A 13,462-nucleotide genomic window follows, 5' to 3' on the forward strand; every position below is an offset into this window, starting at 1 on the left:
ATAGAAGAGGATATTTTTGGAGATGTTTAAATCCAAAATTATGAAGAAAAAAAACTAAACCAAAGTAAAAATGCAGTAAAAGACTAAGACAGCGAGTGAATAATTTCTGACCAATACTTCATACATTCTGATTTTACTGCATGTACTTCAAAACAAAGAAACATGTAATAACAGTATAAAGAGGAATGCTCTGGCCATAAGCCATGTACATTAGGAGAATGGAAACAGCCACAGAATTCCTGTTTACAAGTATATAGTCATGTGCTTCCACATATGAAATAATGCTGCCTTCTATATCCCGTGATAAAAGATGTCAAAGTCTATATTCTTTTCCTCTTCATATGGATGACAGTATTTTGCATTAAAGGGGTAATATGCCCTAAAAATAATTCTACTTGAATAAATAGAGAAAATGTGAGGGAAACATCTATAAAAGCGCGAGTACTGCTAAATTCTAACCTCTGGAGTAAAGACAATCTAATATTACCCTTAAAGGGATGGTCCGGGCTGAAAATATTTATATCTTAATACATAGAGTAGAATTCACTGAGCAAAATGCCGAAAATTTCATCAAAATCGGATAACAAATAATAAAGTTATTGAAGTTTAAAGTTTAGCAATATTTTGTGAAAACAGTCGTCATGAATATTCATGAGGTGGGCTGATGATGTCACATCTCCACTTTCCGTTTTCTTATGTTATTACATAAAATCATAATTTTTTTCATTATTTCATACTTGTGTGAATAATATGTCTCCCTTATAATGAAATAAGTTGCAGCAATAAATATCTAATGCACTAAATCAGTTGTCATTCCAATTTTTCTACTTCTTGGAGGAAAAAATTTGAATAAACCTCATTTCATATACTAAAATACAAAAGAACAAGTGGAGATGTGACATCATCAGCCCACCTAATGAATATTAATGACGACTGTTTTCCCAAAATATTGCCAAACTTTAAAATTCAATAACTTTTTTATTTGTTATCTGATTTTGATGAAATTTTCGGCATTTTGCTCAGTGAATTCTACTCTATTTATTAAACTATAAATACTTTCAGCCCGGACCATCCCTTTAAATAAACTGGACTATTTCAACACCTAAGACCGGGACCAGGGGGGGGGGGGGGCCTTATTCAGCCCCCTTATGATCTCGGCCATTAATCGCGCGATCGCGATGAAAATTGGCATGCGCATTACCCATGGCATAATCTACAAACTGTAAGATCAAATTCTGCAAAAAATCTCATTGCTAATTAATCATGCTAATTTATGCAAAAAAAATCAAGTTTGCTCTAATTGACTAAATAATACCCCTAAAATGCTAATTTTTGGTTCACAGACTCTATAGGAATCTGATCAAATTTATGTTAACAAAAATCAACATCTCATTTGTTTTCTTATGTATTTTATCATTTTATAAATTTCTTAAGTATTTTTTTTTTTTCTGACTTTGTTTTTTCTTGTTCTTTCAATGGAAATTGTCAGAGACATTATTTTGACCGTAAACAAGATGAAATTAATTGATTTTAATCAGTAAAAGGAAAAATAATGATACTTCTATGTATTTTAGCTTAAAACATTATTTGCATTGGACTTGTACACAAATTCACATTTTTGAGCAATTTTGGTCTGCATGCACTTACAAAATGTTGCGTAATTTGCATACCCGAGGGTCGCAATTTGGTCTCAAAAGTTGTGCGAGACTTAAAAGTAAACATCAGAAAGTGACGCGGTCAAAAAAATTTGTGCAGCGTATTTATTGCGTAAAATGTTCAACGGGGGTATCAGCCCCCCCCCCTCGGTCTTATTAGGGTTAAAGATTACATTTTCTTTAAATAGGTTATGGGTCATTGGGCAATGTATTGAAATTAAATGAATCAAACATGTCTACACCAACACAGAGTTGATTTGAATATATAAATAAAATTCAAACAATGCTGAAAATTTCATTAAAATTGGATGGCAAGATAAGAAGTGAAGACATTCTAAGGGTTGCCTATTTGCATAAATCAGTTATTTGCATGGACAAGGGGGATACCGGTATACAAATGAGAGTTGATGTTACACACAGACTTATACCGATTTGAAGCTTTATGGGTTGAATAGCATTTCCACACTTTGAAATGTAATGACTTTCTCTGTTATCTAATTCTTAAATGAAAATTTCCAGCATTATGCTTGATTTCCTCTTTTAAATCAAAACAATTTTTTTTTAAATTGGACTTGTTCTTCATAATGAGTACATGTACATGTGTGAGTGGTTTGAGATTTTGAAGCCATCTCATCAGATAACTCAAACCACAAATCCTTTGGCAGAATTAAATCTTACCTTAAGGCCGATCATTAAATCTGCAGGCGCAGTTTCATTTCAAAACAGACCATATGAAACACTGAAACAGTGACATCAGACTATGTTAGGCAAGCAATAGACTGTCCAAGTGTAATTACAAAAGAATAATTTCCATACCGAAAAGAAATGAAAAGAAATTTAACATTCGACACATTGTGGATGGCTTGAATATTCCTATATTGGAAAAAACCTAACCTCATATAGATCTTGAGATACATGTACTAGTACCTCATTGTTTTGTCTTCAAAGCAAAGTTCATTCACGTACACAAAGAAGAAATATTGAAAATCTGATGGTGCATAATTTAATAAAGTAATCAGTTTTCATTTGTGAGAGGTCTAGAAGACTCTATCACAGTTTTGATCTGTTGTAGCCAGAGAAGTTCTGTTTGGTGGGTGTATATGGTGAGGATTACGATTGGTTCCACGAGCAGTGAGAGGTCTAGAAGACTCTATCATAGTTTTGGTCTGTTGTAGCCTGAGAAGGTCTGTTTGGTGGGTGTGCATGGTGAGGATTACGATTGGTACTACTAGCATGCGATGGATGCTGTTGGATCCGTCTTCTTGGTGTAAGATACTCAAACATAGACTGAGTATGAGTTGATAACATACGCTCAAGGCTACAAGGCATCGGATCAACCCAAAAGAAGTCATGGTTCAAGGCTAGATCCGCATCTATCCTTGTTTTTGGATCAAGATTCAAGAGTTTATCAATCAGATCCAATGCCTGTTGATCCTTGACATAGCTTCTCAGTCGATCTTTGACCTTCCGCTTCTGACCCTTCGGGAGTTCGAGAGTATGCGAGAGTTCAAGCTTCTCAAGACCCGGCCAAACGCTGGATGTGATGGAACCACAGAGGTGACTGATCAATGTCAGTTGGTGCTGCTCCGTGTTGCCTTGCATGATGGGACTTCTTGTCCACATCTCCGCCATGATACAGCCCGCCCCCCACAGGTCAATAGCAGGTCCATAATTGCGTTCACCGAGCAACAACTCGGGTGGGCGGTACCACAACGTCACCACTCTATTCGTGTAGCGATTTGGCTGATCACCTTTCGGTAAACTAAACGCTCGTGCGAGTCCAAAGTCAGCCAGCTTGAGCACTCCTGCCTTAGTGATAAGAATATTAGCTGCCTTCATGTCTCTATGAAGTACCTTGTTACTGTGTATATAGTAGAGTCCATTTAATAGTTGCTTGATGACAGATTTAATTTCTCCCAGGGAGAATTTGACGTTGGTGTTGCTAAGAAGCCCTGCCAGATCATGCTCACAGAATTCAAACACTAGATATATGCTGCCCTTGTATCTGTTGTATGCAGTAGCTGTAACAAAACAAAATGTAAAGAACAAATGCCTTAATATTAAAAAAAGAATAACCTGAAATCGACTGAAATAAGTAGGATAGCTTCCAAGCAGATATTTCAAAATTGAATTCCTTCCAGGGGCCTGTTTCATAAAGACTTTATTTGCAATTATTGTAACTACAAGGGAATCCTTGATTGTTATTGGCTGCTGAGCTGTTACCATGGTAGGTGACATAATGGCAAAGTTATCCCAGATGTAACTCTTTATGAAACTGGCCAAGAAGAGGAAACTTCTAACAGCCATAGGAATAATTGAGTTTTTTTCTATCACTTTTCATACATGTACATTGGCTCAGATTTTCAATAATGGGTATTCAAATGTATACTCCATGGGCATTACAAATTGAGATACATAGATTGGCTTATTGACGAAATTTTCACTATTTATACTTTTCTACTACTTCCAGCAAAGAAGTTGAAACAACTGTAACAAGAAATGGAGGTACAAATATTTAGGTTCAGATTTGTCACTAATTCAAAATACTTCCTGTGGATATTACAGAATGAAAATAAAAATGAACATCCAGACTAAAGCTAAAAGCAAAATTGATAAATGGAAATTCTACTTAAAGGTACAAATCTACTGATTTGAAGCTGGTGAAAAGCACAATGAAGCATATATTTGACGATAATCTCAAGGTAAAACATGGGCAAAGTGGTAAAAATGACGCTCTACCGCCTGAGCTAACTCCCTCACTCTAAAGTTAATCTCAAATAAAGGTCTGAAAATAGTCATTTTGTTCACCAGTATCATGTTCTTTCATCATCATTAGATCCAATGATGAAAACATGGGATCGTGAATGAGATATTGACCCATTCAGATATGGCAAGACAAAGCATAAAAACAGTTTTTGTAGTATTCAAACATGGTGAGACAAATGGCTACCTTATAAATGCTTATCAAATTACACACTTCAGGTTCCCATAATTGTCTTAATTACACAGACAAAGCCATGAATTGTGCACGCATGAATCATGTTATGAGTTTATTTAAACTCAGACATGTACTAGGGATCTGATTGGACAATTTTGTTGTTTTGTTTTTTTGGTCAATAAAAGATGCATGAGCAGAAATTTTGTGGATGAATTGATATCACAGTGACTTTCTTTTTAATACTTTGTTGCACCATATGTGAACGAGGCTTAACTAGGACAATTGCACACACCTTTTGTTCTGCATATCTCATAGAGCGGGACCACATTATCATGCCGAAGAAGTTGAAGGATTCTTATCTCTCTCAGAGCTGTGATTGGAAACTAAAGCATAGAAGAAGAGATTTGAAGGAGAATAATAAATGGGAATAATTTGGTACAAATACATTTCATCATATTCAGGATAGTCATGTGTTTTTTAAACATTCTAATTTCAAATGTTTTCCCTTTATCATGCAAGTAAGAATATGTATTTCATAGAGACTATTATCCACTGTCATCTCTCTTACATTGATAATAATTTATTAATAAACACAAAGGGTTATATAACTACCTAGATGGTCTGTCAAGTGATCATAAAGTTTCTTCATATATTTGTAAGCTTGAGAATTTTGGGGTAATACTGCATCTTTTCCATTCATTATTGTTTTACTATCTTCAAAATTACTTCTTTTCATTCATGTCCCTTCCAAGGCTTCTGGTCTTTGATCAAAGTATCAGAGGTTAAGGCTAATGCCCCTTTGGACAATAAATCTATCAGTGTAGTGCATTAATGCACAATGACCACTTTCTTCCTTACCCCTCTCCTCTCTTTTCTCTCTCTCTTGTAATGTATCCTTGTTTTTAGAAATACACTAGTGTTATACTGTTATTATGGGATGGATGCAGTGAAAACCAACGAAATTATTATGGGATTTCAGGGTTTGGGCATGGTCCTCATGCTTTTTGGTAGTCATTGGCAGTTTTTGATTTTTAGTTTGGGAAGGAGACATATCAAAATGTAGTGCTGTATTGTTTTTGAGCTTCGTCTGTTCAAATGGTGGTGGATGAGAGAGCGGTGGCCATTGCAATGGGCAAGTACATTATAATGTAGATGTGGCTTAAGGCTAGGGACGATAGGGTTGATATTTAGTTGATATTTAGTTAAACAATTTAATAAAATGATAATGATAATTTAAACATTAATTTTAGTTACACTTTTGTTTCTTCATTTCAGTTTAGTTTATAATCAGTGTGTATGTGTTGTGAGGGATGAGAGATGACATTACATCAAACTTCTAGTTATTATGTCTCTAACTCTTAAACACCCCCAGTTAAAGGAGAATGAAACCCTTGAAACTAGCTGAATCTATATCAAAGAGAAAAATCAAAGAAACATATTGTTGAAAGTTTGAGGAAGATTGAATGAATAAGAAGCAAGTTATGAGCATTTGAATATTGAGATCACTAATGCCATGTAGATCCTCCCATTGGCAATGCGACCAAGATCTGTGGTGTCACACATGTACAACTCCCTAATTACTTTAGTACTTATTTCACTTATATTCTCACTTTTCTAGAGTTTATCACAAGGTGAGGTGTTCTCTTTATGAGAGGACAAGTACAGAGGTTTCACAACATTATATCATTGATGAATTGTTTGTCATATGATTAGAATGAGCAAAAAGAGATGTTTTGGGGTATATTTTCAGTGTCCAAAAAGGGAGAGTTGTTCATCTGTGACATCATAGATCTTGGTCGCATTGCCAATTGGAGGATCTCCATAGCATTAGTGATCTCGACATTCAAATGCTCATAACTCTTCTATTGCTAGTCCTATTTTACTCAAACTTTTGTTGATCTTATTCTTTGATTTTTCTGCTTTCACAAAAGCTAACTTGCTCCAAGAGTTTCATTCTCCTTTAACTACTGGCTAATCCAAACGAACATACGCCGCGGCAATAATAGGCAAAACCACGCCTTACATATTAATTTGTCAATCGATAATAATTCTGTCATTTTCAATTATCTTCAGTCATAAACTGGTTTCATGTTCTATACCTTTTCAAACTTCATGGTTTTTGTTTTATTACTGATTTTTACCATTTACCACCTAATCGACCGTCTAAAATTGAAAATATTCCCAAACAAACATACATGTACAATGCCTAGATTTTTGTTGTTGCTTTTTTACAGTTAAGTGCTCCTCTCATTGGCTAATCCTAAGCCCTATAACACAAAGCTAAAAATTGAGTGTAAAGTTGATTTGTACACAGAGTGCACATGATGATCAATGCAATGAATGATACTATCAATTACTCGGTTTTGTGTACATCTACCACTGTCAATATTGAACAGATATCCACATGTTGGTATGATGGTATATCAAACTGTATTCACAAGAAAAAAGGTTTGATTGAGATCAATAATAATAAAAGATTTTACTTTTAACTTACCCCTTCTTTTTCATTCTCCATCAGTACCTTCTTCAATGCAACAATGTTTTTATTCTTCTTATGCTTTGCTTTGAACACCTCGCTGGAAGGAAGGGAGAAAAATTGTTAATATGTTATTTTATTTCAATCTCAATGAGGTTATGAATAATTTGCTAAACTGCATTTGTTTGAATCTTTACCAATCTGACAATATTCAGCTGAAATTGAGGGATATTGGGTTTTTGTGTAGAGTGAGACATAACCTTATGCCACCTAAGATTGAAATCATTTTTTAAAATCACTATGATTAAGCTTTAGTCATTTGGAAGACAATGTCCCGGCTCCCAATGCAAGAAACAGTTAGGATCAGAAATGAGCAGTATAGACAGTGATAGTGCATGGAATTTGAAATAGTGGGCTGGTTCAATGCGTTGCTGCCAATATCACTAACCATACATGTATGTGTCTATGGCACGGCAGAAGACTTGAATGTGGTAGCCTACATGTATAATCAAAGGCGGAGGCTGCAGTTATTGTCTTTGCTGTTATGCTGAACGCAAGCAATACGCAGGGGCCGCGGAACGGTTTTCAAAGTGAGGGGGGGGGGGGGCTGACCATGCAAAAAATCACAATCATATGGTCATTTTTACGTTTTTGTACCCTAACCCCCCCCCCCACTTCCGCTGCCCCTGATCCGTCTGCAACGTTCTCGCTACCACGCGTCACGGTGGGCGGGCGCCGACTACCCTGAAAATTTTCAGGGCAAAGCCGCCAACCGTGAACGTCCCCGACAACCTGGACAACTACTGTAAAACAAGCCTAGAACTACACCAAAAACTGAATAATATATACTGGGGGTATAAAAAAAAAATTTGGTTTTCAGATCCTAAAATAAACATGTCAATTATTTTGTCCATGTTTTCTTCTCGGGATTTCTTCTACCATACGACCTCAACTCGAGGCCCAAAACTCTCTTTTGTAGGAGGCGCGAAGATGTTTACCTCGCATTTGTGTATCGCATTGCTCACATTTACGTCTTAAAAATGGTAGTAAATACGCTCAAAAATAAAATGAGGGGAGAAGGCCAAGGGTACCGTCGGTTACTTGTTTGGGCAATGTAATTTAGATGTTACGGATTTCAGTTGATATAAAAGTAAAGTGTCAAAAATGATATCAAAATTTAATCGAAATTTAATTTCATCCATTCCCAGCCTGAGTACATGAATGCTTTTCTGATGACACTGCCGTAGAGCGAATTGATAAAATTATTCAAAGATCACATCAATAATGACAAAGACAAAGGAATGGATTGATGAAATGTCCAACTCATTTACTTACAGCAAAATGATTTATTCATATTTATATCTTTTGAAAGTGTTAGTTAATTTCACGACGGTGTGTCTCCCAAGTTCTGTCTCACTCGACACATGACATGCCACACATCAGCTACAGTACAGAAATGTATTTGCCAGCGTTACATTGTATAGCTGGCAAATGTTAATAATAATAATAATAATAATCCGTTTTTATATAGCGCTTAATACATCGGAACGACGTGTCTAAGCGCTTTACAGATATATTATTACCCCGGTCATCGGATTCAATCAGTCATTCCCGCACACAATGTGTGCACATCCTCCACTCCCTGGGGAGTATTCCAGTCAGTCGCCGGTGAGGCGCACACAGTACTGGACAAGCTACAATGACTTTCACATCCTACCGGGTACCCATTTAGCACCTGGGTCGAGAGTGGCAAAGTGTGGATTAACGCCTTGCCAAAGGACGCCAGACCGCGGTGGGATTCGAACACACGACCCTCTGTTTGCAAGGTGAGAGTCAGAACCACTACACCACGGCTCCTCCACTGTTGTTTATACGGCAATAAGTGGTGAACACTAATTGTTCTCCGGCATGCGTGACGGAATTATTCAATTCCGTTGCGTCGAAGGTGTTTCATTTGAATATGAAAAGAGGGGATGCGAGATAAGGGTGTGGTGTTGTAGGGGAAGTCATTCTAGCTTTCCAAGGACCGCACACTAGCACGTTTTTTAATATGGAGTTCTTTTTATAGAGTGAATTAAAAAATGATAATTGGTAGGAGACGTTGTTGCATCAAAGTTTAAATTGCGGTGGCCATACGGTTTTTTCAGAGTTTAGTGCTGATTCAGTTTTATATCTGTTTTTTTAAACCCGGGCATAATTAGGGTTAGGGCATAACAGTTTAATTAGTTATGACTTCACATGATTAATGTTAAGAGGTATAAAAACATTATATATGTATGATTCTCAGACAGAATTTATTAGAAGTTGTTTTCATACTTTGAAAAATGAAAGTGTTGATAATTTATGTGAAATAAATGCCGTATCTACGTGCTAGTAGCTCGGCAGGCTATATCCCAAAATAGTGTATATTTTGTTATTTTGTCAGAGTGACATCTGGATGTGATGGTTGCTATGGGTGATATTATGTGGTAAACGATGTTAGGATGAACTACAAATCGCACATGGCATCAAAATCCTTGATTAGAGTCTTCCAAAATTAGATGGGGTCCAAAACTAATTTAATTTGAATTATTATTTTTTTTCCAGATATTCATTGAATCTATTATAATTTCCCTAAGTAATGATTTTATTTATATTATTCATACTATTTATCATATTACGACTCATTTTTAATGTGAGTTATATACGTTCGGTACAGTGTATTTTCATTTGTATTGTTCTTTATTGCTCTTTGCCCGCCAATTAGATAATGAACGCGCATGTCACTGTCCCAAGAAATGTTTTTAGTCATCACAGTGAATACTTTATGAATTTGTTGTACATGTGCTTAACAATTACGATTTAAAATAAAATATTATTTGAAATTAATCTGTGTAAAGGAGAAAGAGAGAATATGAGGGTCGTCATGGGCAATGTAAATGGAAATGATGGGATGTTTGTGGGGGAGGGGATTGGCGAAAAGAAGTCAATGTTCGGAGTGAATGAAATTAATATTCATTTATGGATGTGTCTGCTGTGATTGTGGCTGAATAATCTTCATGACAATTGGGAAATCCACCTTGGGTCTGGAGGGGTACGTGATTTAATAGATTTAGAAGTACACATTCAACATAATAACAATACTTTGTTAAACATATTTCTGATAGAGTGGAATTAACAATTTATTCATAGATATTCATTTCAAGTATAAATTATTGAAGTTTATATGTTTGAACGTTTTAGAGGATATGTATTTCGTTTGTTCACGCCCACATGAGTTGCTAGTATAATTTGAATATCGTTGGATGAATTGTTTGATTTCACCTATGTCTTTACAGGTTTATAGGCAAGGGGCTACGCATACGGTCCGTAGATCAACGTAGTTGGTCATTGACATAAGAAGCAACATGCATTCACAAAATTAATCGCACTTTCTAAGGATGTAGAGATCTAGACATTGGAAAGTATGGAGTAAATTTATCAATATTATCGATGTGAATAAATCTATAAACTGTTAGTATAAAATGAGATTGACTTTAATTCCTTTCCTTTGACATTTTTTTAATTGATATATCAGTAGTGCCTTAATTTTCTGCTTCAATCACAATTCGCGCAACCGTTACGGCTGTGGGGCCAAAGAAGCATTAAATAGACATAAAAAAACTCATTAGGTCAACATAGATTTTGTTAACGCACATTACATATTCTGAAAACCATAATTCATAAAATGACTGTTCGCGCAAATTTAGTTGCATAAAATTACATCACCGTATCCAGATGCCGTATCGTGGGATACGATGAATTTTCATGAGCTGATGACGTCACAAATCAGTTTTTTTTCTTTGCGTTTGCTTATCCTTGAAAATATTTTGCTAAAAGCAATTTTAAAATGATTCGTAAACATTTTTTTTACCTTTCAGCACAACTGCACATGCCAAGCATTAAAAACTCTTATTTTAAGAAGTTATCATGTTTTTATGCTGTAACTCTCATTCAAATACTTCACCTGACTTTGACATTCCACGGCAGGTTCATTTCACTTTTGTCTAGGGGTGGCCATTTAATTATTTTTATCACATGTCATTGCAGTTGTCAGTGCAAAGACTTTTAAAGATTTTTAATCTGTCGGCCTCTAGAAATTTGGAATGCGTCCGTTTTTTTCGACTTCATTCAGCAAATGAGCATGGAAATATGACTCCTGAAATCCTTTAAAATCAGAAACATCGTTCATGACTCAGGTAAGCAAAGTATCATATTCGAAATTCATTCATCACAGATTAATAATGTAAAAAAAAAAAATAAGGCCAGATTTCATTTTTTAATGCATCTTTTTTGTACATTCTAATCATGTCATGACCGATGACTCATGAATGCTGAAACTGAAAGAATTAAGAAACACAACTATTCCCGATGACATCATAACGCGCGTGCATGATCATGATGATTTATTTTTATTTTTTGTAAGATAGTAAGTGCAGCACCCACAGTGGAATCCCTACATTTAGCCAGGACCATCATGGCTAGATCTGTTGAAGGAAAGTATTTAATCTGGGGCCAGGGGGTGAAAATTTCAGTTTTTTCGCGGTACATGCACATGATGAATGGGACGCAATCCCTGGCCTAGTAAGTGGAGAGTAAGCACACATTAGTGAATGATTTTTACTATCTAGCCTAGGTCTAGGACTAGGAGCCTCCTGGCTACACACACGAGAGAAGAGAGGTGATTAAGTCGAAGCAAATTTCACGATAAGGCCACTAGTGACTAGTCACACAAATGGCTGCGATGCTGTCAAATTTGGTGATTTTTCTCTTGTGCAATATGAATTACCGCAACACGAAATCGTGATATTCTCCATCCAATACATGTGCAAAAGACATGCTCTGTTGTGGTCCAAGGTTTGCATGTTGCGCTACAGTTCTATTTCGGTAACTTACCCAAATGTTCCCTGGCCTATCTTTGCTAATTTTTCATATTTAGTGACTTCTTCACAATATTTGAATTCCATGGATTCTCCCCCTTTTTGATACGGGGCCATTGCCATCTTGTATCCTTGATTAGCTGACGATTGACCGGGTGGTCCAGAAAACGTCGACGCTTTGCTTTCAGCCATTTTCACATTTTCGTTGAAATGAAAGAAGCGAGTACTCGAGAGCTAGTACAGTGCAGTGCATGCAGTGCATGCATGGGATCGGAATCGATATTAATTTCAAGGCTTTCGATTTAAAATATGAAACTATAGTTGTTAAGAATTCAAAGACTTCAAAGAACAACTGAAATTCATGACGCTTTTCATTTCTTTTGAAAATGATTTAAGTATCTATTTTAATGATGTCGTTTGGAAATAGAGAAACAAATCTAGTGAATTTTTTTTTTTAAAATTAGGGTCTGGGATTTTTCTGTCATTCGTGTTCAACCAATCAAAATACTCGTATCGGACACACCTCCAAACCTGTATCCTGTATCTGTGTGGACTGTGGTGGCTGTGGCTGTGCTGTGGGGAAAACCAAGGACATTAAAAGTGTTTTTAAGTCAATAACTACATTTTTTTTGCTGACCGGATATCTTAAGGTGAGTATAAATTAATATGGAATTTTTGCATGTTGTGGAAGTTCATTTCTTTTTATTGAGAGCTTCTTAAACTTTGTTTGCCTTGAGCTGCCTCACCTCACATGCCTCAGTTGTTGTGAATGTGAGTTGACACTGAGTCTGACACTGACAGGCAATACATATGGTGCCGTGGTCCCCTAACTTAAGTTACCCAGGGGCCGATTGCACGAAAGGGTCTTTCCAAGGACCGTCTTTCGTGTCGCCCATCTTTTATGATGCGCTGTAAGCGGGGTGTTTCTGAAATTTATGATAAACAAATAAAATTCGTAAGCTTGCTTTTAAATCAAATTTTATACAAAATGAGATATCACATCATTTTATTAACAAATATTTTGTTTATTTTAACGGACAAATAAAATATATTTGCAGATAATTTATTTGAAATGCGTTTTACATGGCGTATCATAAAAGATGGGCGACACGAAAGACGGTCCTTGGAAAGACCCTTTTGTGCAATCGGCCCCAGGGAGCCCAGGCCAGGGGCCTGTTTCACGATGAGCTTGGGCCTGTTGCATGACGAGATGAGCGATACATAGGAACGTCCTAGCTAGGACCATTCTTCCGAGATAGGAAGATTGGCGACAAATCAGCGCTTTCCGGGTCATGAAGGCAATTTTGTCTTCCAAGTCCGCGACATCGTTTGAAATTGATACTAACAGTTATACTTATTATACTATCAGAAAAATATTTAGTCTTCATCATCACCTGAACCTTTTATTTCGGAATGACGACTTTTCATAAAACCATATATTTCAATAAATGGAGATCAAATAATGTTTTATTTATTACTGATTGTAGAATTGATC

General features: G+C 36.1%; 2 protein-coding genes across 5 annotated transcripts in view; one reads left to right on the top strand and one right to left on the bottom strand.

Moving 5' to 3' along the window:
* Positions 1-1,137: 1,137 nt before the first annotated feature.
* LOC129277180 (cyclin-dependent kinase 9-like) lies at positions 1,138-12,460 on the bottom strand. The gene is made up of 4 exons (XM_054913391.2): positions 11,984-12,460; positions 7,088-7,169; positions 4,886-4,976; positions 1,138-3,676 (listed from the first exon to the last, which is right to left on the bottom strand). The coding sequence occupies exons 1-4, from the start codon at positions 12,157-12,159 to the stop codon at positions 2,796-2,798; spliced, it is 1,230 nt and encodes a 409-aa protein (XP_054769366.1). The 5' UTR covers positions 12,160-12,460; the 3' UTR covers positions 1,138-2,795.
* The window catches only part of LOC129277182 (kynurenine aminotransferase-like), a 34,052-nt gene continuing 26,199 nt past the window's right edge, over positions 5,610-13,462 (top strand). Inside the window, exons 1-2 of one of the 4 annotated variants that reach the window (XM_064110158.1) lie at positions 5,610-5,725; positions 12,432-12,617. The gene's annotated coding sequence lies outside the window, so the exon portion shown is untranslated. Of the gene's footprint in view, positions 5,726-11,545; positions 11,672-11,695; positions 11,975-12,431; positions 12,618-13,462 lie in introns of those variants that run through there. The other 3 variants (XM_064110156.1, XM_064110157.1, XM_064110155.1) reach the window with 3 other exon arrangements.

The sequence above is a fragment of the Lytechinus pictus genome, chromosome 15 (assembly GCF_037042905.1).
Source record: "Lytechinus pictus isolate F3 Inbred chromosome 15, Lp3.0, whole genome shotgun sequence".
NCBI lineage: Eukaryota > Metazoa > Echinodermata > Echinoidea > Temnopleuroida > Toxopneustidae > Lytechinus > Lytechinus pictus.

What these genes read in the sequence shown, in the direction of transcription:
- LOC129277180 (XM_054913391.2), bottom strand. Translation starts at nt 12,159, where the DNA reads ATGGCTGAAAGCAAAGCGTCGACGTTTTCTGGACCACCCGGTCAATCG. An exon ending in ATAGGCCAGGGAACATTTGG is followed by an intron (nt 7,170 to 11,983) that starts GTAAGTTACCGA and finishes CCTTCCTTCCAG; the next exon opens with CGAGGTGTTCAAAGCAAAGC. An exon ending in TGGAGAATGAAAAAGAAGGG is followed by an intron (nt 4,977 to 7,087) that starts GTAAGTTAAAAG and finishes TCTATGCTTTAG; the next exon opens with TTTCCAATCACAGCTCTGAG.